The following is a 28,000-nucleotide window of genomic DNA, read 5'->3' on the forward strand; positions in this document are numbered from 1 at the left end:
CCCCCGCCCCCTCAAAAGGCTCCAACAGCTTCCTCAACCCCCTCAACCTCCTCACCCGCCCCTCAACCTCCTTCCTCTCCCCCTCCAACCTCTTTAATCTCCCAACCAGCTCCTCATACCTCCCCCTCTCCTCCTCGTCCTCCCCATCATCACCCCCCCATCTATCCGCCAACCTCTCAATCACCCCCCCCTCCGCTATTCATTATCAGCACCCACTCCTTTCCCTCATCATCTTGTTTTTATATAGGTACGTACCTAAATCCTCCCCCTCCCTCACCCCTTCCCCCTCCCCCCCATCCCCCTCCAACTCCAGACTTTTGTAAGAAGAGGAGATATAAAGCGCCTCAATCTGCTCAGCAACATGCCTCGTCGCCTGTGGCGCATACACCCGTTTGCAGTGCTGCAGCACCCTGTTATTCAGCTTCGCCATCACGTCATTCACAGCCTTGTCCGGTAACTCCTCGTTTGTCGTCTGCCAGGCGCGGGACGGATGCAACAGGTTCGACAACGCGCGGGTTTGAGCACTCAAAAAGTTGGTTTTGAGGGATATGATTGTTGGCGGGGCGGTGTGTGACATCTTGTCCGCTACCTACGACGGAAAAACAAAACCAGAGAAGAAGAGTAGATGTGACTCGTGGGTGATTTTGTCGGTGAGTTGTAAGTTGGAAGTTGAGCAAGTCGTGTAAGTTGACTGTTGTGAGTGAAAAGGCGACCAATGAGATGAATGGATGGGTGGGTTGGTGTTGTTTGGTCAGAAGGAAGGGTTAGGGTTGAACTCGAGCTTCACAAACCATGAACTTCAAGACATCTTGGACTTCACAACATCACCACACTGCGAAGCAGATTGGCCAAACCAACGCTCTCTATTATTCCCAATAAACTGCCAAAGCATGCAGCTTTGATCGTATGGTATAATCGCTTCATCGCCACGGACATACACCGCAGCAAGACGTATGACTCGGATCAGAGCCTTCCCAAATGCAAACCTCACATGCTTCATCCCTCTTACCGGCCCACAGAACCCCAAAATTTGATGCTCCCTCTTCGTCTCCTCTCAAGTCTCCCTATCCACAGAATATCTGCCGGCATCCCCAAAAGTCCACATCAACATGTCGGCAATATCACCTGCCAACCTTCTCATCTCTTGGTCCAATCCTCCATGTTGAGGCAGGTCAGGGTTCCCAAACAGCTCGATCCACTGGGGCACCATAACATTCACTCGAGCCTTTCTCTCGTCCATACTGGGTTCCCCATGTATTCTGCAGGCCATGGTAATAAAGTCGGAGATGGTTGGTGGATAGACACGCGACCTCCTCACTAGATCCGTAATCTTGTTCTCGCAAGCCTGTGCCCGCTCTAACAAGCTGGGTACCTCGTCCATAGAGTCCTTGAGAAGTTTGATGACCTGAACACGCTGAGCTTGAGCTTCGATGTGTTCCTTGTAGGCACTGTGGTGCTGGTTAGCTTCTGTGATCATTGCTTATCGAAGAGGGGTGGAGACGCACTGTTGGCAGCAAGAGACTGTATAGCCAAGAATAATGACTGGGATGGTCCAGTATGTTTGCAGTAGTGTACAGCTCACGAACTATTTGCTATGTTAGTGGTGTATCTTGAAGTGGCCAAGAAGTTAGTGGAAACACTCACCGTCAGAAGGAACAGTAGGATGCCGTTGTACAGGAAACGACGGTTGAACTGGTTGCATGCCGCGACATAAACGGACCAAGTCGTAGCCAAATCACCGAGTCCAATTCTGGACCTCACCCGTGGCCCTCCCTCAAGCTTGCTGCTGAGTTCCCGCAAAGTGTTGCCCCACTTGTGCGCCTGTTTGCGGAGTTGGATGGCGCTCCTCAGGTGCTGGACAAGCCTAGTCCTTGAGATCAAGTCGAACTCGATCTGGAGGTCCTCTGCGTCGTGGTCGAAGTTGCCCTCGCATCGGCTGGACACGCTAAGCGCATGTATAATATCGTCGCAAAGAACAAAGATGCTGATGACGTCGTCGTGGCCCGGCCGATAGAAGATGTCGTGGAGGGATGCCAGATCAGCGTGCCAACAGGACAGCTCATTCTCGATAATACGTGGCACGTCTTCCAACTTGGGCACGTCTTCCAACTTGGGTCCGTCTTCCAACTTGGGCCCGTCTTCCAACTTGGGGAATGGCATGGTTCGTCTTCGAGTAAAAAGGAAGCTGATGGATTCAAGAAATGTCCGCAGCAGAATCATGATGTCGTCTGTTTCTCGGTTCGATTGGGGAGAAAGTGAGAGATGGTAAGAAGTAAGTATATCAGTAAGTGCATCAGTAAGTGTATCAGTAAGTGTATCAGTAAGTGTATCAGTAAGTGTTGGAAGTGAAAAGAAAGAAATAAGTGATCCAGGAAAGAAAACCGCCTGATATACTTGGAACAGACCAAGTGTTCAAATTTTGCGTTGGTGGGCAAAAACGTCATGTTGCCCAGTGGCGCTTTCAACCTTTCCATGCAAAATACGGTTGTGCCAAATGACAACCTCTGGGGAAGGCATGATAGCCATGGAGGAAGGCATGCCTGATGACCTGGGAGCACCATGGATGACAGGAAGACATCGTCGGCGACCGCCCAATGTCCTAGGCTGCACCCTATTAATAAAGGGGTCAGTCATGCTGGACCAAAGTCAACAAAGGGATCAGACACTGGACAAGGGGCATCCAATTGCTGCGAGATGGAAGTGTCCATGAGTCCATGACAGTTCGCCCGTTGGAGGAGGGGCCACCGAACGTCAAGCTTCGGCAAATCATCGGACCCGACCGCTGATTGCAGCTTTGGTTGCAGGGGAGAGCACCTGAGTGCGCCAAGCACTGTCGCCACAGCAAGCAGACCTAAGCAAATTGAGCGTCATCATTCAAGTGGTGCTCTGGCGAAAAAAGCTTGGGAAAGAGAAGCTCCCGTCGATATCCGTCTCCCCGCCCGCCATTGCGACGGCAAAAGGACGACAACACAACCAAACATGTGCACGGCTGCCTCGGTCTAGTTTTCCTTTTCCATCTCCCAACATGCGGTCGCAGTTGACTCGCAATGCCCACCGTCGACTGCTGGCCGGCGGCCCTGGCGCCCCTCCATGTCCCGCTTCTGTGCTTTCGAGCTATCACGCCCGCGCTCGATGTCTCGCTGCCTCGACACCTTCGTTGACACTCACGACACCACCTCGAAGAACCTTCTTTGGCGTGTTCAAGAAGCCTGCCCGCGAACTCAAAGCTCCCGACGTCCCGCCCGGCTATGAAACCTTGCTCCAGTTCAGGGCCCTCGAGGTCGAAGATGCCCGCCCACCCGAAAGAGAAGGCTTGGTCACCGGCTTTAAGGAGTTTTTCAACCATATGAGGAAGCGCGGAGGAGCAGCAAAAATAGGCCGCCGTATCAGTGTTCCTGGGTCCATAAACTCGACCCAGGCCTTTCTAGCCGTGCGGCTGTTGCGCCATCTTTTATCCACCGAAGGCGGAGGAGACTCTTTTACGTTTGCAGATCTCAAGCTCATACTCGAGATTGCTGTGCAGCCGCCGAGAGGAAAAGCGGATAACCACCTCGAGTTGGTGAGGTTGGTGTATGGAGAAACGAAGCGGAGGATAGACCATATGCGGACCATCGGGCTGAGCGAGGAGGAGATCACGCAGGCGATTGGCATCTCGGACAGAGATCAAAGCACGTTCTTTGCCTATTTCATTACCGCCCTTACGAGGTTCGGGGCATCGCAGGAGGCTGTGGAGAGGATGAACGACTACCAGGAGAACCTCCCAAAGCCGTCGCGGGTAGGGGCCTATACTGATGATAGCGTTAAGGTTATTCAGAAAGCAAACGGGATGTGGATGCGGGTCCTGCGAGGGCTTGCTAACGAAGGTTTGGAAGATGAACTGATTCGATCATTCAGCAAACTGGTCAAGGAAAACGGCGTCAAGTACTTGGCTGGCGTTCACGAGATCTTGACGACATTCTACGCCGAGCGCAACAGAGTTGAAGAAACAAAGAAATGGTTTAGCAAGCCACTGTTTGCTGGGAGCATCAACTCTGAAACATACATGGCGGTGGTACGATTTGCGCTACGAAACAACGAGCAAGAGTGGCTGGAATCGGTCATGGAAGGTGTAGTCAACTCCAAGCCAACAAAGCAGGTCTGGGACGTTGTATTTCAATGGGCCGTCTTGGCCAAGGGGAAGGGCGTGGAAGATATCAAGGGCATGTTCAAGGTTATGGGATCACAAAAGACTGAAGACCCCAGCAGGAAGCTCGAACCAGATGGCGACACAATCAACTCTCTTATCAGCGCCGCTGCCGAGATCAACAACCCCTACCTGGCGGAAAGGTTTGCCACGCTCGGAAGAGAGCTCCGAATACCACCGACAATCCAAACAATGCTTATACAGCTAGATTACCGACTAGACGCTGGTGACATGAGCGGCGCAGCGGAGGTGTATGGCAAGCTTCAGAAAGTCGTCCAAGGCGACGAGGACGTTCCGGTGGTCAACAAGTATCTCCGCACCCTTTGCGCCTCTTCACAGCCACCGCTGGAGAGGATTATCAGCGTCACTGCCGACCTGGAGCACCGACATATCACGCTCGAACCGGAAACTACCAGATCCCTCTGCGGTGTCTTTTTGCGGTTTGACCAACAGTTTGAAGTCATCGATACCCTCTCACTTCACACGGTATCTTACTCTCTCGAAGAGCGAGCCATAGTCCGCCAGGCGATGATGGACTACATCACCGACCGCAAAATCAGCACGGCCCGCGTCTGGGACTGCTACCAATTACTGAAACAGTTCTTCCCGGAAACCTCGACCGATGAGCGCGTCCGGCTCATGGACTCGTTCTTTGACCGCAAGAGACCAGATATGGCGTGTTACATCTTTGGACACATGCGCGGACACGGGAACCCAGCCCAGAGACCAAACTCGGACATTTACGTCAAGTGCTTTGAGGGTATCGGGCGGTTCCCAGATGCGGAGTCGCTGAGGATGGTGCACAACATGCTCAAGATGGACACGACGGTGGAGATGAACACCAAGTTGTACAATGGGCTGATGCTGGCTTACGCGGCGTGCGGGGACCCGATTGATGCGTTGGGTTTCTGGAGGGATATCACGAATAGCAGGGAGGGGCCGAGCTATAACTCGTTGGCGATTGTGATGTGGGCTTGCGAGCTGGCGCCGAGGGGGGAGGAGACGGCGAGGGAGATTTGGAAGAAGATGGTGAGGATGGATTTGGAGATTCCAAAGGTGGTGTTTGATGGGTATTTGGGGGCGTTGGCGGCGAGCGGGAAGGCGCAGGAGGAGGTGAAGAAGTTGATTGGGGAGATGGAGAGGGGGTTGGGGTTGGGGTATGGGGTTGGGGTAGAGACGTAGGTTCTTTTTTTCTGTCCTCTATTATGGTGAAGTGATTTATACTGACTAATTTTAGGCTGGGGGTAACATTCAATGCCATCCCCACAATGGAAGGGAAGAACGCGTTCGCTGATTGGGCAAAGGTGGAACACCCCGAGGTATGGGGTGAGCTGGAGAAGACGGGGAGGAGGGAGACGATTGATGGGCCAAAGTACAATATTGAGAGGAGGTTTGAAGCTTGAAGAGTGTGGGTGGATTATTTAAACGACATGAACTAAAAGTCATTTCGGGGTATTTTGGTGGCCAGGGGGTGGTGGTTGGGGTTTGAAATGCAAAAAAATGTGTGTGTGTGTGTGTGTGTGTGTGTGTCTGTGTATAGAAAAGCGAATTGTATCTCGAACTGTTGTAACTTTTGTACATATACAGATATATGAAACCACTTGGAAAGGTTGGGGTGTGGGATTTACACAATCCAGGTTGAGATGGTTATTGTGCTGTTACAAGTTCTTCACTCGACGCTGTCCGGTTTACCTCAGGGGTGGTTGATGACAAAATGTAGCCCATTTGTATTGATACAGTTCATTTGAATAATATACACCGACACCGTCTTCCTGTTCCCCTCATGTTGCAATTTTACTAGAAATTCATGGCAGTGTTGATCCTCCCCCTCATCTTCATGACTTCGGGGTGTCTGTGGACGGATGGGTGGATGCCGAGACCGATGGCCCTCCTGATGGCCTTGGCCATCTTGCGCTGGTTGACGGGACGGAGGCCGGTGTCCTTGGAGTGCATGATTCTGCCCAAGGGGGTCATGAATTCGGAGATCATGGAGAAGTTCTGTTTTGTCTGTGTTAGCAACTGAACCCATTTTCTTTCAGCTACTCTGCCCTCCTTTTCTCTCTGCCACAGCTTCCCTCCTCCTCCCCTTTCACCAACAGATTCGTCTAATGTCTTTCTTTCCATGATTTCCATCATTCCTGCCGGCCCCTGATATACAACCCACTTTCATCTTTGAGCAAGGAAACCGGACTGCAAGACCTACCCTGTAATTATCCAGCGGGTTCACCCCCAACATGTCAATCACATCCCTCTTTGGGCTCTTGACGACCTTCCACTTTTTGGCCTCGGCCGGGCTCAGGTCGTGGGGGGCGTAGACGTCGCCTTCGCGCCAGCGGCGGGGATGTTTGCGGAGGTACATGTCGGCGCGGTGCTGGTGCTTGACGACATCCTCGGCGGCTTCGAAGCCGTAGTTGGTGTGGCCGGTGGGGGAGGGGGCGGAGGGTTGTTCCGGGGCGAAGAGGGAGGCGAGGATTGAGGTTGGGGAGGGGGTTGCTGTTGGGGGTTTGGTTGAAGCTGGCGAGCGGGTGAGGGCGGGGGAGGGGGTGGGTTTGGAGGAGTAGAATCTTGCTGTTGGCCGGAGGAGGGCTAGGGGGCGGAAGGTTTTGGTGGACATGGTTGCTGATGGGCAGGGTGAGTGTGGGCGGCGCTGGCGGGGAGGTATCGTCAAGCGACCTTCAACGGTGCAGTTCGCGATAGTTTTTGGTGGGTTATTGATTTTGAGGCTTGGAATGTCGTGATTGGTTGGAATTGGAAAGCTTAATGTGGGGAGGTGGGTGGTTCTTGGCGTGAGACAGGGGTTGCGGCAGGCAGATGTGGGGGGGCGATAAGGCTCTCCAAAATTTCTGGGTTGCAGGATGCCATCAAGGTGCTGTTGTTTTGCTGGTGAATTTAATCAGTGACAAACTTGCGGCAAACAACAAAAGACGAAACTATCGACTTTTTGATCGGCGACAAATCGGATAGCAGCAAGGATGGTCAGGAAACTCAAGTTTCATGAGCAGAAGCTCTTGAAGAAGTGGGTGGTGATGGAATGATCGAGAAAGGGAGAAAGGCTAATGTGGGATGCGCAGGCATGACTTTGTCAATTACAAGCAGGATAACAAGCATCGGGATCATGATGTTTCGAGGTATGGATTCTGTACTGTGGTTTTTGATGAATTGGGGCTAATGGTTGGTAGGCGGTATATGATTCAGAAGCCGGAGGATTATGTATGTTTTGATGGCATCGAGGATCTGGCTGTTTTGTTGCATCTGGACCATTACTGACCTTTTCAAAGCACAAATACAACAAGATTTGTGGCTCTCTTCGGCAATTGGCCCACCGTCTTAGTGTAAGTTTGGTCTCCGAATGAGTGGACTCTTGAAACCAGCATGCTAATCCTCGATAGTTGCTTCCACCAGATAACGAGGTCAGAAGAAAACACGAGACCCTTCTTCTGGACAAGCTCTATGACATGGGCATTCTTTCGGTGTGTGACCCTATTCCATGATAAAGCAAATGCCCATACTGACTGGTGATTCCAGACCAAGTCAAAGCTGTCTAATGTCGAGCACAAAGTCACAGTCTCAGCCCTTGCCAGACGGCGGTTACCAGTCGTCATGACCAGATTACGCATGGCCGAGACCGTCCAGGCTGCCACCAAGATGGTGGAGCAGGGCCATGTCCGTGTTGGTGTTGAGCAAATCCAAGATCCCAGCTTCCTGGTGACGAGAAGCATGGAGGACTTCGTCACCTGGACCGCTGACAGCAAGATCAAGCGGAACATCATGAAGTACCGCGACAAGCTCGATGATTATGATCTGCTCTAGAGGGTTAAGGTACGGGTAGATTTGCTAGGGGCATTTGCATTTTTGGCGTTATTATGGGCGGATGATAAACTTGGGCGTTGACAAGAGTTTGCCAGTTTGGCTTTAGTTATCTCGTGAGACAATCCGATTTGATTTGATATTTGTGCTGATTCAATGGGTTGGCCTAGGTCCCTGAAGCGTACCTTCCATGCTAACACCAGGTCTCCTTCCCCTGATTGACCTGCCTTCGGGGCCCGTGGCAAGATTGTTCGGCGCTCTTTCCATTTATCAGATACTTTGTGGGAGTGTTTGCCACGCAAGTGTTCGATGACGGCAGACCAACATTCAATCCCCTTGCTCTACACTTCTTCCAATTCCATTCATCCTTCACCCCCGTTTAGTCTTCATTGCATCGTCTTTCGTTCATGTCCTAATTCCTATACGTTATCTTCATCTCCTCCTCCGACGTGGACAGAGGCTATCCAAACAACCAACCAACCACCAACCATTCCTACACCCTTCGCTGGTCCAGAAGCCTCGAGGCCATCGCCTCCTGTCCCTCGTTCATCAGACTCTCTCCCTCAAGTTCATTCCGACTTCACCACAATGAACGCCAATCACCCGCCAGAGCTCCGCACTGGGCTGCAAATGGGCACAACCGGACCGGACGTACCTCCTAGTCCTGAGTCTTGTTGCTTCACTACCGCACCAGTTGGCTTGCCAGATTTCGGTGAGGGTGTCTCGACCGTGCCTTCATCGAGCAAGGCATACCAGGATGCTCTGCAGAACCTGTCGGCCAGCCATCCTCCCTGGCTTGACAAAGCCGCTCCTCTGTCTTACTTTACGCCCGGGCTTGTTGGGTCCCGTGAAGGCTCTCCGAGAAGCTTCCTGTCACATCCACCGGTACAGAAGCCTCTTCCAGTCGTTCCGGAAACAAGACGGAAACCTGATCCAGAAGCGGGTCATTCTGGTGGTGGAATTCAAGGGAGGATATGCATCGATCCCCGAATGCATCCGACGAAGGCCCACGCGAAACTTCATCATCCAGGATTGCTGAAAGGAGCCGATTTTTGTGATGCCGGGGTTGAATGCGCTCCTATCGAGGCAATCGAGTCACCTGAAAAAGACAAACGCTTGTTTCCGTTCGGCGATTTCTTTGATGATTCTTCAGACGAAGAAGGCCCCGTCGTCGGCTACCGCTTCCGCAGACTCACTGGTGGTGACATTTGCAGAGAAAGAGTAGACGTCTCCAACCACAAACACTTTGGTCACAGCTCAGCCCTCAAAGTACGGCCTGCTCTGGGTGTCACGGCATTCAATCTTTCCGATCACGAACAACGTCAGCCGTATCATGGGGTGTCAAAGGTCCGCACACTAGCTGATATTCCCCCCATCAAACTTCTTAATCCGCCACTAGAAATACCGTTGCGAGACAGCAGCTTGGCAGACCCTGGCCAAGTTTGTGATGACCTCGCACCCGAGCAGACAGAAGCCCCTTCCGATCCATCCCGGCCCTCCAGCGAATATTCATCGCGCTCTAGTTCCCGGCATTTAGGCGATATGTTGCTCTATGGGGAAGGGCCGCCCTCCCATCAACGTGCAGATTCCGCCCAGTCCATGATCTCGGACGGGACTGTATTCAGTCCATTTGAATCGGGTCAACCTGCTGTAGGAGAAATCTTTCATCAAGACCGCAGTCCTATCCTGGACGAGACAGCTGTGCTGAGCGATGCTGAACCGGCTAACGCACCTGAAGAGACGTTGTGGGCCAACGGCAGGTCATTCAGTCAGAATGAGGATCCGATACTACGTCCATTAGAGTGTGGGTTTCCCACTGTCCATCCATGCTCTTGTGTTGTGCCAAAGGTCCAACCGTCTACTGAAGATCTTCTGGGTGTTGGGCTCCGTCCCTTGGTCGAGTCTCCAAGAACCAAGTCAAGTGCGGAGAGAAGAACAAGGACTCGTCGAGCAGAAACGGCGCCCGAGTTGGCTGCATACTAGGAATCAACGTCTGAGGTAGCCAGGGACTCGGATGTAGAGTTGTCAACTGCAAGCAAGAAGGTTGGCGAGCTCCATATTCGTCATAATACTGGGCATTCTACTAACACCTCTCAGGCATCTTCTGTTGATCCTCGCCGTGCGACTACGACCACCGTTTCGTCAAACTCGGGGGATGGTCCTCGCTCAACCGGAATAACAACCCCAAGAAATTTGGACCTCAGTCGTCTGGCCTCGTTCTTCCGTGACCTCACCAAGCCGTATGAGACGTACCAGTCCAAGTTGACTGAATTACCCGCAAGGGAAAATACGGTAGAGTTTGTTGAGGGCAATCAGCCAACGTCTCCCGTCTCGGGAAGGATCAGGAACCTCACTGGTAATTCCACCGCGTCAACATCCTTGGATACGCGATTCAAGCGCACTGTGTGCAACATGGAACAACTGCTCCACAAAGCCATGGATTTGGCAAATCAAGCTGTTGACCAAGATGACCACCAATGTCTCGATATGCTTGGAACAGTGGACCATGAAGCAGACTCTCACAATTCTCCACCAAGTGTGCACGAGAGCCTACCTAGCGTCTACGAGTCGAGTGACGATGAACAGCCGCCTCCTCCTCCTCCTCCTCCTCCTCCTCCTCCTCCTCCTGTTCACAAAAGATCGATCGAGAAGGTTGCTACGCCACGTTCTTCGATCAAGAAGCCTCCTCATATCCCCAAACATCATAGGTCAGCTCCTGGTATGCGCAGTAGGAACGTCAGAATCGAGATTCCCAAGAGGGTCACGAGCCTCAGGAAGCTCAACGCTGGTATGGTGCATGTCCCACTATCAGACCTTCAACGGAGTCGATTTCAGGAGTTGTCGCCCCCAGTGAGCCCGCTCACGCACGCCCCTTCCAGACCAGACGATCACGGCCAGACAGATTCTCTATCTGAACAAGGCTGCATCTTGATGAGTAGAGGGTCCAAGAAGGTCAAGAAGTGTCGCAGTTGCCGCCGTCTTCCTTTGCTCAACCATCGCTTCAGCTTCTTGTGTGCAAAGGAAGAGGATGTTCCTCTTAAGGATACTCGTTCAAGACCTGATGCCAAGCTGCGACCCGCCGGAAAGTCAATTTCGGGAAAGATACGAAAATCAAACTCTTGGAGCTTCGATGGTGCTGCTGACCATCGTCCTGATGATTCAATGGAGGACAGTCTGCTCCATGAGACGGATGGAGCTGGGCCGTCGGCCGAGAGATCATATCCGGCCAAAGATGATCACTTTGAGCAAGATGATCCTCACCCCGAGAATGGTACCGACAGCAGACGTATCAACCTTCGTGGAAAGGCACACGTCAGTCTCAGAGGCTATCAGGGCTTCAGCCTCGCTCGTGCATATCGACGCCATCCCATTGCTCGCGACTGGTCTACGGTCCGGAAACGTTTTGTGGCGACGGTTGCATGCCTGAGTACGGCTGTCATTGGTGTTCTTATCGGCATCTATGCTGGTATGGTGCCTTCGATACAATACATGATTGCTGACCTGCAACACTACGCCATTCTCGGCAATGTTTTCTTCTACATTGGTCTCGCCATCCCCAGCTTCTTCTTCTGGCCGTTACCTCTTCTTCATGGCCGGAAGCCCTACATCCTGTCGAGTTTGGTCTTGGCTATGCCTCTCCTTTTTCCTCAGGCCATCACGGTTAGCCAGCCTCGGTCACCCTACGTCAGCACCTGGAGATGGGCTCTGTTGAGTTCTCGTGCCTTCATGGGCCTTACCCTGGGCTTTGCTAGCATGAACTTTCACTCCGTATTGACTGATCTGTTTGGGGCTTCGTTGATGAGCGGCAACCCGCACCAAGAGATTGTTGACAAGCATGACGTGCGAAGACACGGAGGAGGTATGGGTGCTTGGTTGGGGCTCTGGACATGGTGCTACACTGGCTCTCTTGGAATTGGGTTCTTGCTTGGGGCCGTCATCATTGACAGCGCAAACCCATCATGGGGATTCTACGTCAGCATCATCCTCATCATGTTCATCCTTCTTTTGAATGTTGTCTGTCCCGAAGTCCGACGCTCCCCGTTCAGGAGATCCGTGGCTGAGGTCAGAAACGGCAACCGGGTTTCGAGAAGGGTGGCCCGAGGGGAGGTCATGATGCATCGTGTCAAGGATGGTCCTACATGGTGGGGGCAAGAGGTGTACCATGGCATCTTGTTGTCGCTGGAGATGCTTCGGCAGCCTGGCTTTCTCATCATTGCGCTCTACACGGGATGGATCTACGCCCAGGTCGTCCTCATCATTGTTCTCCTGGGTGCCTTGACATCGAGGTCATACCAGTTGAGGTCACCGTTTGTTGGTCTCTGTGTCGCTTTCATTTCGTTCGGTGCTTTGGTGGCCATCCCGTTCCAAAAGGCGAACTTATTTTCTCGGGGTCGCCACCACCAGCAACAGTCAAATGAGGATACATTCGACAAGAAATTCTCATGGACGTCTCACCTGTTGAGGCGGACAATTGTTTGCTTGGTGTTGCCTCTTGTGGGAGTCGCCTACACATTTGCCTCGACCGGCCCTCCGGTTCCTCTTGAAATCCCTACACTATTCGCTACGATGATTGGTTTGCTCTCGGGTCTCGCCATCTCAGAATGCAACGGCTTGATCATGGAGACATTTGACACTTCGGATCTTCACCCGGGAATGACTGGCCGGCCGCGTGGTGCCTCCAACAAGTCATCCAAACGCACCAACTACTCGTCTTTTCCCCGCGTCACAGCCGGGTTTGCAGTGTGCCACACGATTGGGTTTGTCCTGGCAGCTGTGGCTACGGCAGTGGGAGGTAATCTGCAGCGAAACCTCGGTCAGCAAGCTGCAACTGGTGTCGTTGCCGGTATTCTGTTGATCCTGACGCTCCTTCTCCTCGCGGTTCTCATTCGCTTCAAAGATGTGCAAATCATTCCAGTTTCCAAGAATCTCGAGATGGAGAAGTGGGAGAAGTACCGCAGAGAGAGCATCCGCCGTCGCTCTGAAGTGTCCGCACCTGCCAAACAAAACACCATGACGGACGCAGAGATGTGGCGGCCTCTTCTCATGGGCAATCCCTCGAGCCGCATGCGCCGTGTCAACATTCTTGAGCTGGGGTCCATGAGTCGGTGGACAGAGATTCGCAAGAAGAACCGTCTGATTGATGAGACGTCAGCTCATCTCAACCGTGCTGCTCTCGAGTCGGCAGCTACAGCCCTTGAGGAGACAACCACTGATCTTGTCCGTCGTGTCAGCAGCCGGAGGAACAACCGGAGCCCTCCGCCACGGAGGTTTTTCACTGGCAGCCCTGGCCCTTCGGGGGTAGCGAGAAGTGAGAGTCCCATACAGCGGGCTGGGATGACGCCAAAGGCTATGGAGCTTGATTCCTTTATTGTGGTCAGACAACCACCTGTTGCTGCTACTGCTGTTCCGGCGAGTCCATCGCCACTTCCGGGCCATTCCAAGACGAGAGGCGCCGGTGATGACTTTATGGAGCGGGAGTGTGTCATGGGGCAGACGGTGAAGGAGGAAGAAAATGAGAATGGGGATGGGGCGCTGTTTGAGTCGAGTGATTTTTTGAGTTCGTCGGATGACCAGAAGGATGTTGTTGGGCGTGGTCGTGCGGAGATCAAGGGCAAGTTTGATGATATGGGACATCAAGGTCATGGTCATCTGAGTCATTTTCAGGAGGAGGAGAGCGAGGGGAGGAGGAATGGGAATGAGATTCAAAGGAAGTGAAGACTGTCAGAAGGGGGTAGAGATTTTGTGATTTTATGGCCCTAGATTAGGTACCTCTATAAGTCATGCTCACACTTTCACGTTTTGTTTGGGAGTTGAAGAACCTGTTGCCTGGCCATGAAGTGTGCTCGTCAGGTTGCTCCTTCCCTTCAGAGCTGTTGTGGCTGCTGCTGGTCCATTCATGCTCACCCAACGTGGAAAGAGGAAGGAGTGAACCAGTGGTTTAGGTTGGATGACAAGGAAGTGGACCACATATGGATGTGGCCCAGGTAGGTTTGAACTACCCAAGCCATCTACCCACATTAAACCCTCCACAACCCTGGACCTCCGAAAGCCCCCCGATATCAACACACACTTTATATTCCACCCACAGAGACCAAAAATGAAGCTTTTCTTTTACTTTTTTTTGCTCCAGGTACCCACCAATGGCCAAATATACCGAGGAGGATGTTAAAAATGCCTAGAAAAACATTGCTGCTGGTATAAGCCAGCGAAAAGCGTCCAACAAGCACGGGATTCCACGTTCCACCCTGAAGCACCGCATTGATGGTACCCTACCAAGGAACCTTGCCCATGAAAACCAACAGCGACTTTCTCACGGCCAAGAAGACCTCATTGTTCAATGGATCCTTCGTCAGGAAAGCCTTGGCTACGCTCCCACCCATGCCAATGTGAAGGCTTTAGCGGCCAGTTTACTGGCTGAACAAGGCGATCCCAACCCCCTTGGCAAGCACTGGGTATCCCACTTTATTGGCCGTTATCCCGATATTAAAACAAAGGTTGGAAAGAAAATTGACTACGCCAGAGTCAACGAAGATACCCCGGAGAATATCAACAAGTTCTTTGACCTATATTCCACCGTTGACTGGACCATGCCTAGGCACAGGTATAACCACAATGAGGTGGGTATAATGGAAGGCCAGGGAGAAAACGGCTTGGTTATTGGGTCTTCGAAGCGGGACAAGAAGTCTGTATACGTTAAACAGAACGGAAGAAGGACCTGGACCACCATACTTGAGTGTATCTCACAAGACGGGAGAGTCCTCCCCCCCGGGGTCATCTTCAAAGGCAAAGACCTTCAAAAGCAGTGGTTTAAGGACCAATTGAACAAGGACTGGTATGTGGCTGTATCAGAGAACGGCTGGATCAGCAATAACCTTACCGTTGGTTGGCTTAAAGAGGTCTTTATACCAAGGACTGAACCTGAGGATCCATCAGAACCCCGTCTTCTTATTTGTGATGGCCATGGCTCACATACCACTGACGACTTCATGATCCGGTGCTACAGGAGCAATATTTACCTTCTTTTCCTGCCCCCCCACTGCTCTCACGTCCTTCAACCCCTTGACATTGGTTGCTTTTCCAGTGTAAAGAAGGCGTATAAGAGGCTTGTGGCTGTGAACGACGCCCTCACCAACTGTACGCCTAACGGCAAGGTCGACTTGGTCCGGCTGTATGACCTTGCCCGCAAGCAGGGCTTTAGGAAAGAAAATATTGCCGGCGGCTGGCGTGGGACAGGATTATGGCCCATACGTAGGCGCAAACCGCTCTTTTCAAGCCAGGTGGTAGTCCCTGTGGTGCCGTTGGATCTCTCTTCAAAAACACCTACTTTCCATACCGTGGGGGATTCCCAGGTGGCCAAGAAGGTCAGGGACCTACTCAAGAACCATACACCGGCCGGAAAACGGCTTGCGGCAAGGACTCTCACCAGTACTATACTCACACTGAGATCTGAGGCATCCATCCACAAAGCTAATGCGGCAAGGCACCAACAGAACGCCCAGAAGGCCCAGGAAGCAAGAAAAAGGCGCAAGTTGAATAGAGAAGACTCGAATTCCAAGTTTGTGAGGCTCTGTGAACTGGAAGAGGCCCGCATTGAAGGGAGGGTGGTGGAGGAAGAAGTGGTAGCCAAGGAGGATGTGGAGCAGCCAGAGCCAGGCCAGCCTGTGCGGCGCAGCGCACGTCATCGGGTTGAAACCAGGCGCAAGCGAGAAGCAGATGCAATGTCTGACTCTGACAGTGATTGAGCTACATTTTGGTATAACTCCCATAGAAATTGACCCAATATTAATCTTGTTGTGGCCAGTGTGATCATTCAGGGGTAATCTCAACAAGGTTGTGTGGCTGGTGTGGTGGTGGTGGACCAGATCCACATGTGGTCCATTTCCTGGTCATCCAACCTATATATTAGGTCAACCATGTACTTTCCAACAGCAGCTCTGATAATCCAGCCAGGGCGCCACTTATGTGGTCAGGACAAATGGTCAGATTGGAGGAGCTACTGTTACCGCCCCCCCCCGTCCCCCCGCCGGGAGTTTGCAACTGATAGCTCCCGAGTTCGATTCCGAAGTAAACCCACCGAGGGTTTCGTAGCCGGCCACCCTCAAGGGTTGGCCGGTGAGCTTTTGCTTTATTTATTTATTTTGTGATTTTTTTGCGATTTCATTTATTTATTGTGGTTGTTGTGTAGTTGCCTAGGTGGGTGGATACCTATCACGTGGAATGGGACGATGAGACTTGCTTTGTGTGTATGGTGGAAAGTTTGAGAAGGGGTTTGTTTACTTTGTGATGAGGGTATTTTGAGAGAAGAGCGAAGGTCTTGTGATCCCTCCATCTCTCTTTTATTGCTCTCTTTGATTGAGCAGTCCATCCATCTGCCTTTTGATCTGGTCCGTGACAGGGCCAACCTTTTGCTCTTGAACAACTTCATAGTAGGTGGTAGCCCTTTGTTTACATAGCTACTCCTAACCGTGGTCTGTGGTAAGGTTTTGTTGGTTTGGCAAACCACCACGTAAGCTTGTGGTTCAAGCAACGTTTCATGTATTCATTCAGACCCTGCCATCATCTCCAAGGATAGACAGATGGGCCATGATATCACCCTTCCTTTTCACTTGGTACGTTTCAACACACACTGTGTAGAGCTAGTTCGCCAAATGTACCTTCTAGTCACTACACGCTGAGTAAGAGAGAGGGATTCAGACGCCAGAGTTGAACAGCATGAAGCTAACATCTGCTCACACAATGACAAATTGGCCATGTGTAAACAGGCAAAACGCTCATTCGTTCATCTCGAGTAAGCAAGCAAGCGAGCTGGTTCAGGGAGCTAGGTATAGTACACCGCATCTTTGGTCTTGGTCTCGTCTTGGTCCTAGGTTTGGTTGGTTGTCTTTGTTCTTCCCTTCTTTCTCCATGCGGTGTGTCGTGTCTGGTATGCCATGCCATGCCTCTAGGGTCCTCATGATCGAGTCCAAACGATCGGAAGGGGTCCAACGTCCGTTCACGCCCATGTGTTGTTGCGTCTGCTGTGTCCCCCCCTTTTTCTTTCCAGCCCCTGATGTTGTCGTCAGCTTGCATTCAGCGATTTCTTTCAGGGTCCAAGTTTTTTTTTTTTCCCACCCTCTGGCCGGGCTGGCCTGGTTGGACTTGAGAGTTCGATCGATCTGGGATTTTAGGCAGGGTCCCTCACATCAAGTGGGCATGTCGTCATTGACCCTTGAATTTATCAAGGACGACCCTTGGGCTTGACATTCTCATGTTGAGTGGGAGGGGGAAATCCAGGAATCCCATCATCCCGCCCGGTTCCACTAGGGACTGGCTTCCCTTGACTTGGCTGATTGGGTGTTAGGGATGAGATCTGAACCTTGGCTGCTGCAAGATCAAGGTTATATCGGTCCCGTTCATGGGGACACGAGGTGCGAGAAAGGCCACGAGGAGCTTGTGCCTGTGTATCGTGTTAGGTGTGATGAGGGTGGTTGACTGGACCCTAGGTGCAGATGAGGGTGGTCAGGTACGACTCTTACACGACAGTGTCAAGGGGTTTTCGAGTCGGTCTTTTGGCTTTGAACTCGGCGATGAGAGGGGGAGGGAGGGGGGGATCCTTGTGATGATTTTCTGTTGAGAGGCATGTTGATACGTACGATTTTCAGGGTCTGAGACTTGCAAGCGGTGTCAGGGGCAGGATGGGATACGACGGGGGAGCAGGCCGAGTGGTGGTGGTTGACGTTGTTGTGATAATGGAATGTGTTGCTCAGCTTGGCAGGGTTCGAAGACGAGGGCGAGGAGGGGGCCCGGGACGTGCTAGATGACGGTGGCAAACCTCCCGGAATGAAGTCGTATATAATGGGCAGGAACGGCCTCGATGCTCCTTCTCCCCAACGGATCGGACGGCTTGGCTTCTGAAAGGTAGGATTACGGAAAGAGCGATGCTTCTCCTGCCGTCATTGACAGCTGAGGTTGGATTCTAAGCCGTGTATTACTCATCAGCAGAGGCTAGAAACCGGAGGTCCCTTCTTGCAGTCGATAAGGCCGCACGCGAGTATCACATTGTGACATGCATCCTGTCGTACACCTTGTGTGAGGTTGTACACACACAAGGCCACACGGTCAATCAATGGCATCTAAAAACGCCCTCGCGGGGATTCGAAAAAGTCGGATCCTTGGCCTTGTTTATGGTTGTAACACCGCCATCGGAGTGTTCTAGAAGATGAGCAGCGTGGAGGTTTATTGGGTGCGGTTCGGATCTGGATATCTAATACTGCCTGAAACTGTTGTCAGATATTGCAGCGGCAAGTCAACGGCTAGGTAGGCATGCACGAATTTCCTATCAGAGCTTGTTCTATTCGATCAAGTCTATCACTGGTTGATCATAAGTGCCAACCATCCATCCAGAACCTCATAACACCATGACTCCCTCGAGTAAACATCCCTCACTTGACAACAGCAGGGACCTACCTGTCAAAACTGCACCCTCCCGCGGCCCGATCTTCGCATGCCAAAGAAATAGAAACCCATGTTCACATTTCCTTGGTTTTTGTAAACTTTCCCAGTCAGTCCGGGTCTTTGGATCCGGCCTCTCGTTCCCCAGCTCACCCGCCGCGCCCGTCAGTCAAAGCCGTTGTTTTACTCTGACCCGAACCACACTGGAGTGCATATGTCTGATCCAGATCCAGGGACGCATTACCCGTCCGCTTCCCAGAGCCGATCCGGGCAATTTGTTTCAATCTTTGGGATCGAGCGGCTCTTGGGGGTGCTTTTGAGACATATTATCGATTTAGACCGCCTTTTAGACGTCAGTTGTATTTTTTCTTTTTCTTGCTTTCGGGGGATGCCTCAAACTTGGACACTCACGATACATACGACAAAGACAATACAACCATTTCGTTCACCGACATGGTAGACAGGGCAGACAAGCCAAAACACAAGAGAGGACCACAACAGAAAAGACAGCTTCTGGACCAGAGCAGAAACACCACATTAGCCAGCAGCGGTGTGTTTGGAATCGGATCTGCTTGGCTCCCTGGAATACATGTGCATAGGGTCCAGGCAAAGCCAAACCGCCGATACGTACTCTGCAGCTGGGACCGTCTCCCAGCTTTCCTGCGAAGAGTTTCTGGAAGCCTTGTCAGCCTGCAAAGGAAAGGCAACCCGTCGAGCTTAACAGCGTCTTCCCTTGCGTCCCATGACACGAGCCTGCCATGCTTTCACCAGTCGTCGGACACAAGCGAGACCCCTTCCAATATGGTAAATGCAGGTTTGTCTTCTTGCTCGCCGTCTTCCATCATGTGTCATTGCGCGCTGATTGAAACACCCTATCTGATAGCTTGTTCGTCCGGTCGAATTTGGACGGCTGATATAGACCAACCTACCACACAGTGTATGCAGGCTGAGCCCCATAGCCAGAACTGATATGTGATATCCTTCTCCCTTGGTTCTTGTCTCTTCCTCCTTTCCCGCACCACCAACACGGGAGGGCCAACGGGCAAACAGAAACAAATCGTACGCCTTGTCATGCGCGCGTGCAGCAGTAGTGACATCTGAGGAGTCCCACTCCCCCTTCACAATCGCAATCGACATCTCGATTCTTCATCTTGCATTATTTGATTTTCTATTCTCGATCTTACGATTTCACCCCTACCCGCCTTTTCAGCTGAGGGAGTTTGCTTTCCCAGTGGGCGGCTCTATCCCTGACTTGGCAAGCTGCAGATTGCAGATGCAGCTGAGAGTCAAACTAGTAGCTCTAGATCGAAAAGAAAGTAGAGAAAGGAGGATTGGGTGTTCTAGACTCGAGGAATTGTGTTGGTAGAAGACTTCTGAGCTTTCACTCAAGCCGGAGTAAGCGCCGTAAACATATTTCCAAGACTGCAAATGTCTGATGAGTGCATCATCGCCTTCTTCGAGATGATATGATGCTCCTGGTACAGTATGTGGGTGCATTTACCCCGGCGGCGTGTTGGTTTTGGCAAGCTTTTTCCTCCATCACCCACACGCCCCCCCAAAATGCGGCTTTTTTTTTTCTCTTCCCTCCCACTCAATGCATGCAACCGACAAACTCCATCATCCCAGAAGTTCGGTCGGGCAGAAGTGGATGAACTCGGAATGATAGCCTACGGCTCGTTGCGAGCACAGTGTGTATTTACTCCACAGATTTCGTGCTATTCCCATTCCTGCGGACCACCACCACTGGGCAGAAACCCCGCACAGTGCACCTACCACCCCACAAGCCAGATCTCGTGACGTCAGTTGACTGACTGTTGCGGTCGAGATTAGCGAGGGGAGGAGGGAGCTTGGCAGGTAGAGGTACTTTGTTGGCGGGGGCGGTATTAAATTCTCCAATCATACACCTGAGTTGCTTTCATGACAGCAATTCGACTGCGCCGCAGGGTTCAGTCAGCCTTAGGGGGAGGTGAATGATATCATTGACGATGGATTTAGATGGATGGTTTAGAAGATTAAAGCGGGGGGTGGAAGTGATTGTTGGCTTTGATATCGACAGCTGGACCCTGATCTGTTGGCCAAACGCTGCTCTCCAACCAGTGCGAGGGGTAACCGTTCCAGCTGTGGGTTACAGATTGGCGCTTGCGAGCAATTCAAAGCTGGAATTCTTGGGACTAGTGTGTTTAAATGCCAAAACGGGTGTTGTCTGTCGGGCTCCAAGTTTATAGTTAGGCCCCGCCCGCACGCACTGAGTAGCACTCTCAGCCTTGCCACAGTGCGGGCGATGGGGGTACCTCGAGGTACACAGCTATCCGGCCGCCGCCCACCAGTCAGCCACCTAGATCGATTTCCCGTTTCTGAGTGGTGAAAAAAGGGGGGGGTTAAAGATCTGCGACCTGTCGATTGGAGCGGGCGGGCCCTACATGATGGAGGTTTTGACGGGGCCACGCGCGCGTGTGTGGAATCGAGAGAACACAAAGTCTGTTGTGTGTTTGGCAGGTGATCGGGTGGGAGTCCAATGAGATCTCGATTAGATATGTAGAGTTTGATTAAGGCAGAGATGTTGGGATTGGGAGGTAGGTTGACGATGAGGTTTTCGTTTCTTACCCTATGAAAGAAAAATGACAACAAATCGGAAAGACAAAAACCTTCCTGCCAGGTGGGCTGACATTTTTTTTTTTTTCGCTTGGTGGCAGAGTAGTATGGGGTGGACGAGATTTCTCTCATGTTGCAGCTGGAATGAATTGTGATGATGCAGCTACCCGTTCCTTGTGTGTCCCAAACCTACACAACCACTCACAAAGCGCAAGCCGATGATTATCCATCCGCTTCGTCTCTCTCCAAAACCAAAGCCCGGTTCTCGGTTCTCCATCATTATCGTTTATATTTTTTTTGGGTTGCGGCCGCAGCTCGAGGTCTCTCTCTCTCTCTCTCCGTTTCTTTATCATTGGGTACCAGAAATAGTTGCACAATGCTGCCCAAATTTGCCTCCTTTTCTCTCCCTCAACCCGTTCCCGAACCGTGTGTACACACTTCCCGAGCATGTGTTTCGGCCCGGGAAAACGAATGGGTAAGTGAAGTAAAATCACCTGATGGTCTCGGTCCGACGTAAAGGTAGCTTTCGGTTTCTTCTTTTTAAAGAGGGGGAGGAGAGCAAGCAGTTCCACACCCACACCGGCCGGACCGCGGCTTGCACTGACTATGATGAGTTGGCAAACAGGTAAGGTGGACTTGTCAGACCGTTGCACGACCTTTTCTTTTTTGCCTTTTCTTCTCTCCCTCACTTCCTCGGCTGGGTATTCTTCCGCGGACCGGAGGAGGAGGAGGAGGAGGAGGAGGACGACGACGACGACGACGACGAGGACGAGGGCGAAAAAGAGTAGAAAAGGCTGATGATGGGGGAATGATCTGTCAGATCTGGGCGACCGCGGAAAGGAGGATGGGGAAATATCCTCCGGTGGGGCGATCATTCTTTTTTTCATTTTTCAATCGGTAAGCATAAAAATGGCATGAGAGAACTGACAAAGTTGAACCTGGGGAGCCAGGGCCATGATGTGAGAAAAGAAGGCTAGAAACGCCTCTTCCGCTTTGCATGATGACTGCTTGCGTTGCGGGTGTGTGATCTGTTCTATCTTGCTTTCTTAGCCCACCTAACCAACTTCCTCGATAACTCAGCATGCACTGTGGCGGTGTCAAAACTTTGGTGATTGATGGCTTGGGAAGAATTTGAAACCCAATGACCCGATTCCTGGCTCCCTCTCTCTCGCTCTCTCTCTCTCTCCCACACACATATGTTGAGGTAATGGTGGTGGGTAAGGTACACCCATCCACCCCCCCCTCCCCCATTTCGGGATCCGACATCCAGGGTCCACGATATTTTTTTGGCATTTTTGTTCCCCCCCATCACAAGTATAGCAATCTATGCTCGGCCCGCTGCGTGTCTTTTAGCTCTTTATAAGCACCGAGTGACAAGTTCAGTGATCGACACTTTTTTCCTTCTCTGGGGGTAACGGTCAGCAAGCCTCAGACAGCAGATAACTGAGCATGGAATGAAGATCTTGATGCCCAAGGGCGCACAAGCATTTTTTTCTTTCTATATCGATATCATTTGTCAGAGCGAGGGGGCTATGATTGATCAAGTCAGCTACCTGAACAGACAAGACAAGATCTTCGATTTCTCAATAGGCAAGAAGAGAGAGAGAGGGGCGGGGGAGGAAGGGTGGATGGATATTGGTGGGGAAGGGGCAGCCCGTCAATCAATTAATCACTCGGATCGGACTTGACGGGAATGTGCATGAGGGAAAGGGAGTTGATCAAATGTATTGGGTGGCATGGTTTGTGTGTATCTTGACTATCAACTGCACATGTTCCTTCAACACCCACCACCACCCTATTCGACAAGAGGGTGAATATTGACCAAAAGGTCAGATGTTTGACGCCTCTTTTTCTTTTCTTCTAGTGGCCAAAATGTTGCATTTGAACTGGCGGGAGCAGCACGACTAGCTGATTGCCTTGTATTGTTGGTCATTCGGTTTCCTCTCTGATGTTGGATCCATGTTTGTTTCGCCACGGTGGTATTTAACTTTCGAACAGGGCAACGGTGGGCAATAGACATCAACGCACCTGTCAAACCTCTTTACCTACGTGCCTACCTACCTTGCTCCTACTTCTCAAAACTTATCCCAAAGTGTGTATTGGGGGAAAAAGAAGTAGCATACAAAACTGCCGTGCCCTTCCACCACAACACAACACTCCATACACTCCATCGGCTAAACCTGCCCCGTTTCACCAACACCATCAACTCACATTTCCATCCATCCACCCAGCCAAACAAAGGACCACCCGCAGCCCACACGCAGCCTCCTCAAACAAAACCGCAAGATAATTCCTCTCCCCATCCCAGTAGGGATTCCCGGCCCTTCCTTTCCCGATTCCGAACCAGCAGCTGTCAGAAAATATTCGGGCGACAGGAAAACTGTGTGTGTGTGCTTGTATCGAAAGCCAGCCAAGCTCCTGACTTTGACCATGCAACTACCCGTCCGATTTTCTTGCACCTCTTCTTATACAGTATGAAAAGGTAAAACGCCACTACATGTAAAAAGTTAAACTTTCTTTCCATGTCAAAAGCATGATCAATCGGTGGTGTTGGTGTGAATCCGAGCCTCTGTTGTGTGTGTATTGTGTCACTAAAGGTGCCCAAACTTGCCATGCCTGCCCTCCCACCATAATCACTCTCCCCGAAACACCATGATATCTCGCAAGAAAAACCACAACGTCACACACACAACCAACCGAACAAGTCTTTTCACAAAAACGACATACACCACCCCCAAGAAAAACGTACCACACGCACACACACACATGCGAAACTCAAAATCAAAACATAACCTCTCTCAAAATATCTGTTTCTTTCTCTTTCTTCTTCTTCACTTCTCACATATAACTCAAACACACACACAAGTTACACACCCTGCCCCCCCTCCCCCTCCCCGGCCCCCTCCCCAATGATAAAAAACAAAAATGCCATGAACACTCCCCTCCCCCAGTGATAAACACCTTCCCTCCCCCCACCACCCCGCCCCCAACCCCAGCCCCTACCTTTGCCCCACCGTATATGTTTGTACTCTTCTTTCTCCCCATTGCACCATAAAACAAAAGCCAGCCAGCCAGTAGCAAAAAAAGAAAATCAAGTCCCAATAACACAAGTCTTTCAGGCGAGAACAACAAAGAGGAAAAAAGGAAAAAAAAAGAGGGGGTATATGTATATACAAATATCAACCGTACACAAACCAAAAAAAAAAAAAAGATCTTCACATTCGCATTTTTCCACTTCTTTTTGAATCCTCCTCCTCCCCGGCGGCAGTGGTGGTTGTTGCAAAGGTGATTGAATATATTTCCTTCTCCCACAAGGAGAAAAAAAACGCATTCGGGTATTCGAAAAACTTTGGGTGTGTGATATAAAAAAACGACATGGTTGCAGAAGACGGATACACGTGTTTGTTGCCTGGAAGGAGAGAAGACCAAAAAAACAAAAAAAAAAAAAAAAAAAAAAAAAAAAAAGACCGGTCAATACTAGCTCCGGTCCTCGGATGGCTTCGGCCTCAGCGACCTCTGATCAAGCTGCCTTTTTCGCTCCAGTTTCGCATAGTGAAGACCGCAGGCGTTGCATAGCGTCCTCGCCCCGTCGGGACCGCGCCTCCACTCTGGGGTGTCAATCCTGTTGCAGCTGTGACACCGTCCGGGAGGAGCCGCACGCTGTTTTGATAACTTTGTTAGCTTGCCATGTGCCATTTATCCGGTAACCATCTGTCAGACAACAAAAAAAAAAAACTTACGCCGCGCCGCTTCTTAACCTCGTTCAGACTGTAGGCTGGCTTCATCCCGTCGTTGTACATGGCCACATCCTCGTCCTCGGGCTTTCGGCCGTGATCGCGCGCTCGCTCGTCCTGAATTCTATTCCGTTGAATCATTTCCCGCACCTCCTCGAGCTTCTTGAGGGCAAGCAGGAGGCTGTTGAGAAGCCCGCCGACCTCGTTCTCGGTAGGCATTCTCGACAGGATGGGCTGTGAGCCACCCTGCTCCCGCGCGGCAGCTACGTAGGCCTCGGCAAAATTGAAGCCAGTACGGCACGAGTTGGCAACCTGGTATAATTTGTTAGCATCTGAGTTTTGGCATCATGGTTCAAGATGCGACTCACGATTTGCAGAGCATCTTGGTAGCCATATGTTTCGTAATGCTTGTCCAGGGCGGCCTTGTAGTCCGACAACCGATGGTGCATATATTCGCTGTTTTCCTCACCATACGCAGGTGGCCGTTGCGAATCATATGGGGATGAGAAGCCTGGTCCTGAGCTTCTAGGGGATGCTGGGTATGCCGACAGAGGCAACTGTCCAGGTGGCAGGCGTCCGGTTTCAGAATAAAGCCCTGGCAACTGCTGCGGCGGCTGCTCGCGATGGCCAGCGCTGAGAGGCGGTTGTTGTGGCTGCGGTGGCCTGTGGTCCGACTCAGCCGAGTCGACTCTGTGTGCATGTGAAGGGGAGTGGTGTAGCCCCGAGAAAGTGTTCAGTGGTGGAGGTGCAGGTCGGCTAGCCAAAGCAGGCCGTGATGGGTCAGAGAAGGCAGGGAGGGTATCTGATCGTGGGTAACCCGACGATACAGGATGCAGTGTTCTTGGCGACTGGTTCTTCTCGACTCCAGCCTCAAAGGACCGTGGCGGACCTGTGAGCGATGCGACCGAGAAAGGCGCTGTGAGGCTCTGAGGAGGCATTTGTTGAGGCACTGGGGGTGCAAATGACCCAGGCTTTGTCCCCGAGATGACTTCGGAGATAGAAGGGAGGGATTGCCGGTGGTTGTTAGCGGATTCCGGTTCTTCAACCGACCGGCGCGGCTCAACCGGCGAGATCATGCCAGGGATGCTGGTAACGGGAGCCGAGTGTGGGTATCCCGAATTATACGAAGAGTGATGCTGATGGTAACCCGGGGCGCTCGGGCTGATGATGGTAGCGGTCGCCATGTTTTTCCCTTCTCTATACGAGGTATCGATGCGTTGGTCTCGAGGTCGTCTATCAAAATGATCCAAGGGGTTGCTGTTGGCAGTTGGAATTCCACTGGAGAATTGAGAATGTTAGACGCGCCTTGGGGGAGGGAGCAGCAGCAATCAAGCAAAAAAGAAAAAGTCACAAACCTTTGCCTGTTACCCGAATCACCCGCTTCCATAGCGGGTCTTGTTCAAACTATGTGTGTGTATATATCCTTCAAGCAAGCAAGGCGCTACGGGGTGTGTTTGACGTGCAGATTGACGGGTGGTGCTTGTCGAGTGCGCACAGTCGCTACCATCCAGCTGGCGGTGACGGTCGGACTTGGGACCGTTTTTGGCGTCGGCTCTGCGGCTCAATCAGGGCCGGGTGGGCAACGGTGGTTCGGCGAACGTATAAGAATGCTATTGTCGGCTTTCCGCTTTTCGGTTCCGTAGGCAGTCCGCGGGCCAATTCCTGAGAGGAGAGGCCTAATAGCACTCAACAAGCACGGGGCGATGCTGCAAGAATCCTCAAAGGGCACGGCGGCGGTAGATTGGGGGGGGGTGGAAGGCAGTAGGTCACAGGCGTGCAAAAGACGGACAGGAAAGGGAGGCCAGGTGGAGGTGGGCGGACAGGCGCGGTTTTGTGTCTTTCCTTATTTTGTTAGGGGACCCGGGGGGAGGGGGCTGCTGAGGCTAGAGGACTCGCAGATAGCCAGCCGCTCGGGGGGAGAAGGGGGGGGGAGAGGTATGTATGTGTACTGTGTGGGTTTGGGGTGGATTGGAGGGAGGGGCGATCGAGATCAGGTGTGGGTCACCACTCTCCCGTGGAAATGGATTGTGGGAAACGTGCTGTTTCCCCCGGACCCTTGTGTCTCGCGCCGACGTGAGACCAGGTACCTCGACCAAGCGTTAGCGTTCCCAGCTCCGCACCTCGCAAGCCTGGGCAGAGAAGCAGCCAGCCAGCCAGCCTACGGATACAGCCAGCCAGCGGCCAGTCAGCCAGCCCGTCCACAGCACAGCACAGCACAGCGCAGCTCCCACAGCAGCAAGCACCAAACAGCTCACTCACCCCCCTCTTTTCGAGCCGAGTGAGAAGAGGAAAGCAAGCTGCCAAGCCCGGGCTACCAGATTCGATGATGCCTGTGCCGTGTTGATGTCACTGTCCTGTCAATCTGGACGATCGTTGCGAAGAAACCGAAAAGGCGGAACAATTCGCTCTCGGCCCTGGCGGGCTCGTGTGGTTGGCCAGAAATCCCTCTACCTGGATAGTGATGACGACTGGTCGTTGGAGTTGGGAACTGGTGCACCGTAGTCAAAGCAGAAGAGACAGGAAAAGAGAAGAGAAAGCGAAAGCGGGCCGCTGATGAGCGAGGGCCGGACGACAGACAGTAATTATTACACCTTCTCTCTCTCACCTCGAGGTGGGAGCACCTCCAAGCTGCAACACGGGTAGATGAGTCTGGTAGTGGCAGTTTATCGCTTGCTGTGCGTACACTACCGTGCTCTGTGTGCCTCACACAAAGTCGGAGAAAAAGACGGGAGGACTTGAAAAGGCTCTCCCTCTCCCCAGATCGATTGGAAAACATGCCACAGTATGTAAAGTACTGGTACTTGCCCAACAGCGTCTTATGTCCGCAGTCTCTTTTGCTGGTTGCTGCTGCAGCATCAGGCACTTCTGGAAATGCTCTCTACCTGTTCTTCCAAGTACTGTACTGTACCTCGCGGTACCGGAAACGATCGCGTTCCCGGCATGGCATGGCATGGCATGGCTTCTCCCTCTCTCTGATGAGATTTGATGAACCGATGCGCGGGTCGTCCAGTCAGGAAATGCAGTTGGTTTGAGTGGGGGAGGGAAAGGGGGTGCATGGGGGCGCCATCTCATACTCCACCTGATGCTTGGGTTACCACTGGGCTGGGGCCTTGCTGCGATGCTGGCTGGGATTTTGGTCAGCCAGGAATTTGGTACCCCAGCCCGATGCGGTGAGGGCGAACCTTGTCGCCTGGTTGGCCGGCTTCCTGCCGAGTCCACTTTGTCCACGGGTACTTGGCGGTACCAGGAGATG

The 28,000-nt window shown here is 52.1% G+C and overlaps 8 protein-coding genes across 8 annotated transcripts; 4 read left to right on the forward strand and 4 right to left on the reverse strand.

Moving 5' to 3' along the window:
• Nucleotides 1-205: 205 nt before the first annotated feature.
• Nucleotides 206-577, reverse strand: QC762_201830 (uncharacterized protein; the record flags this gene model as incomplete). Its single annotated transcript, XM_062887071.1, has 1 exon — nt 206-577. One exon carries the CDS (start codon nt 575-577, stop codon nt 206-208), a length of 372 nt encoding a protein of 123 aa, XP_062746855.1.
• Nucleotides 578-1,054: 477 nt separating this feature from the next.
• Nucleotides 1,055-2,160, reverse strand: QC762_201835 (uncharacterized protein; the record flags this gene model as incomplete). Its single annotated transcript, XM_062887072.1, has 3 exons — nt 1,055-1,448; nt 1,506-1,585; nt 1,645-2,160. 3 exons carry the CDS (start codon nt 2,158-2,160, stop codon nt 1,055-1,057), a joined length of 990 nt encoding a protein of 329 aa, XP_062746856.1.
• Nucleotides 2,161-2,988: 828 nt separating this feature from the next.
• Nucleotides 2,989-5,597, forward strand: QC762_201840 (uncharacterized protein). The gene is made up of 2 exons (XM_062887073.1): nt 2,989-5,361; nt 5,421-5,597. The coding sequence occupies exons 1-2, from the start codon at nt 3,026-3,028 to the stop codon at nt 5,584-5,586; spliced, it is 2,502 nt and encodes an 833-aa protein (XP_062746857.1). The 5' UTR covers nt 2,989-3,025; the 3' UTR covers nt 5,587-5,597.
• Nucleotides 5,598-5,872: 275 nt separating this feature from the next.
• Nucleotides 5,873-6,900, reverse strand: QC762_201850 (uncharacterized protein). The gene is made up of 2 exons (XM_062887074.1): nt 6,387-6,900; nt 5,873-6,181 (listed from the first exon to the last, which is right to left on the reverse strand). Exons 1-2 carry the CDS (start codon nt 6,795-6,797, stop codon nt 5,981-5,983), a joined length of 612 nt encoding a protein of 203 aa, XP_062746858.1. The 5' UTR covers nt 6,798-6,900; the 3' UTR covers nt 5,873-5,980.
• Nucleotides 6,901-6,992: 92 nt separating this feature from the next.
• Nucleotides 6,993-7,993, forward strand: imp3 (U3 small nucleolar ribonucleoprotein imp3; the record flags this gene model as incomplete). The annotated part of the gene is made up of 6 exons (XM_062887075.1): nt 6,993-7,199; nt 7,255-7,311; nt 7,363-7,393; nt 7,462-7,515; nt 7,573-7,653; nt 7,709-7,993. Exons 1-6 carry the CDS (start codon nt 7,156-7,158, stop codon nt 7,991-7,993), a joined length of 552 nt encoding a protein of 183 aa, XP_062746859.1. The 5' UTR covers nt 6,993-7,155.
• A 585-nt stretch (nt 7,994-8,578) lies between these two features.
• Nucleotides 8,579-13,931, forward strand: QC762_201870 (uncharacterized protein; the record flags this gene model as incomplete). The annotated part of the gene is made up of 3 exons (XM_062887076.1): nt 8,579-9,957; nt 9,997-10,033; nt 10,088-13,931. The coding sequence occupies 3 exons, from the start codon at nt 8,579-8,581 to the stop codon at nt 13,703-13,705; spliced, it is 5,034 nt and encodes a 1,677-aa protein (XP_062746860.1). The 3' UTR covers nt 13,706-13,931.
• A 7,232-nt stretch (nt 13,932-21,163) lies between these two features.
• QC762_0032650 (uncharacterized protein) lies at nt 21,164-21,801 on the forward strand (the record flags this gene model as incomplete). The annotated part of the gene is given in 3 exon segments (XM_062883256.1): nt 21,164-21,488; nt 21,560-21,638; nt 21,657-21,801. The coding sequence occupies 3 exon segments, from the start codon at nt 21,461-21,463 to the stop codon at nt 21,799-21,801; spliced, it is 252 nt and encodes an 83-aa protein (XP_062746861.1). The 5' UTR covers nt 21,164-21,460.
• A 2,202-nt stretch (nt 21,802-24,003) lies between these two features.
• QC762_201880 (uncharacterized protein) lies at nt 24,004-26,497 on the reverse strand. The gene is given in 5 exon segments (XM_062887077.1): nt 24,004-24,447; nt 24,457-24,694; nt 24,754-25,059; nt 25,116-26,025; nt 26,103-26,497. Coding segments are annotated over 4 exon segments (1,452 nt in total). The 5' UTR covers nt 26,135-26,497; the 3' UTR covers nt 24,004-24,447; nt 24,457-24,490.
• Nucleotides 26,498-28,000: the final 1,503 nt, after the last annotated feature.

This window comes from Podospora pseudocomata (assembly GCF_035222375.1).
Source record: "Podospora pseudocomata strain CBS 415.72m chromosome 2 map unlocalized CBS415.72m_2, whole genome shotgun sequence".
Classification (NCBI taxonomy): Eukaryota; Fungi; Ascomycota; class Sordariomycetes; order Sordariales; family Podosporaceae; genus Podospora; species Podospora pseudocomata.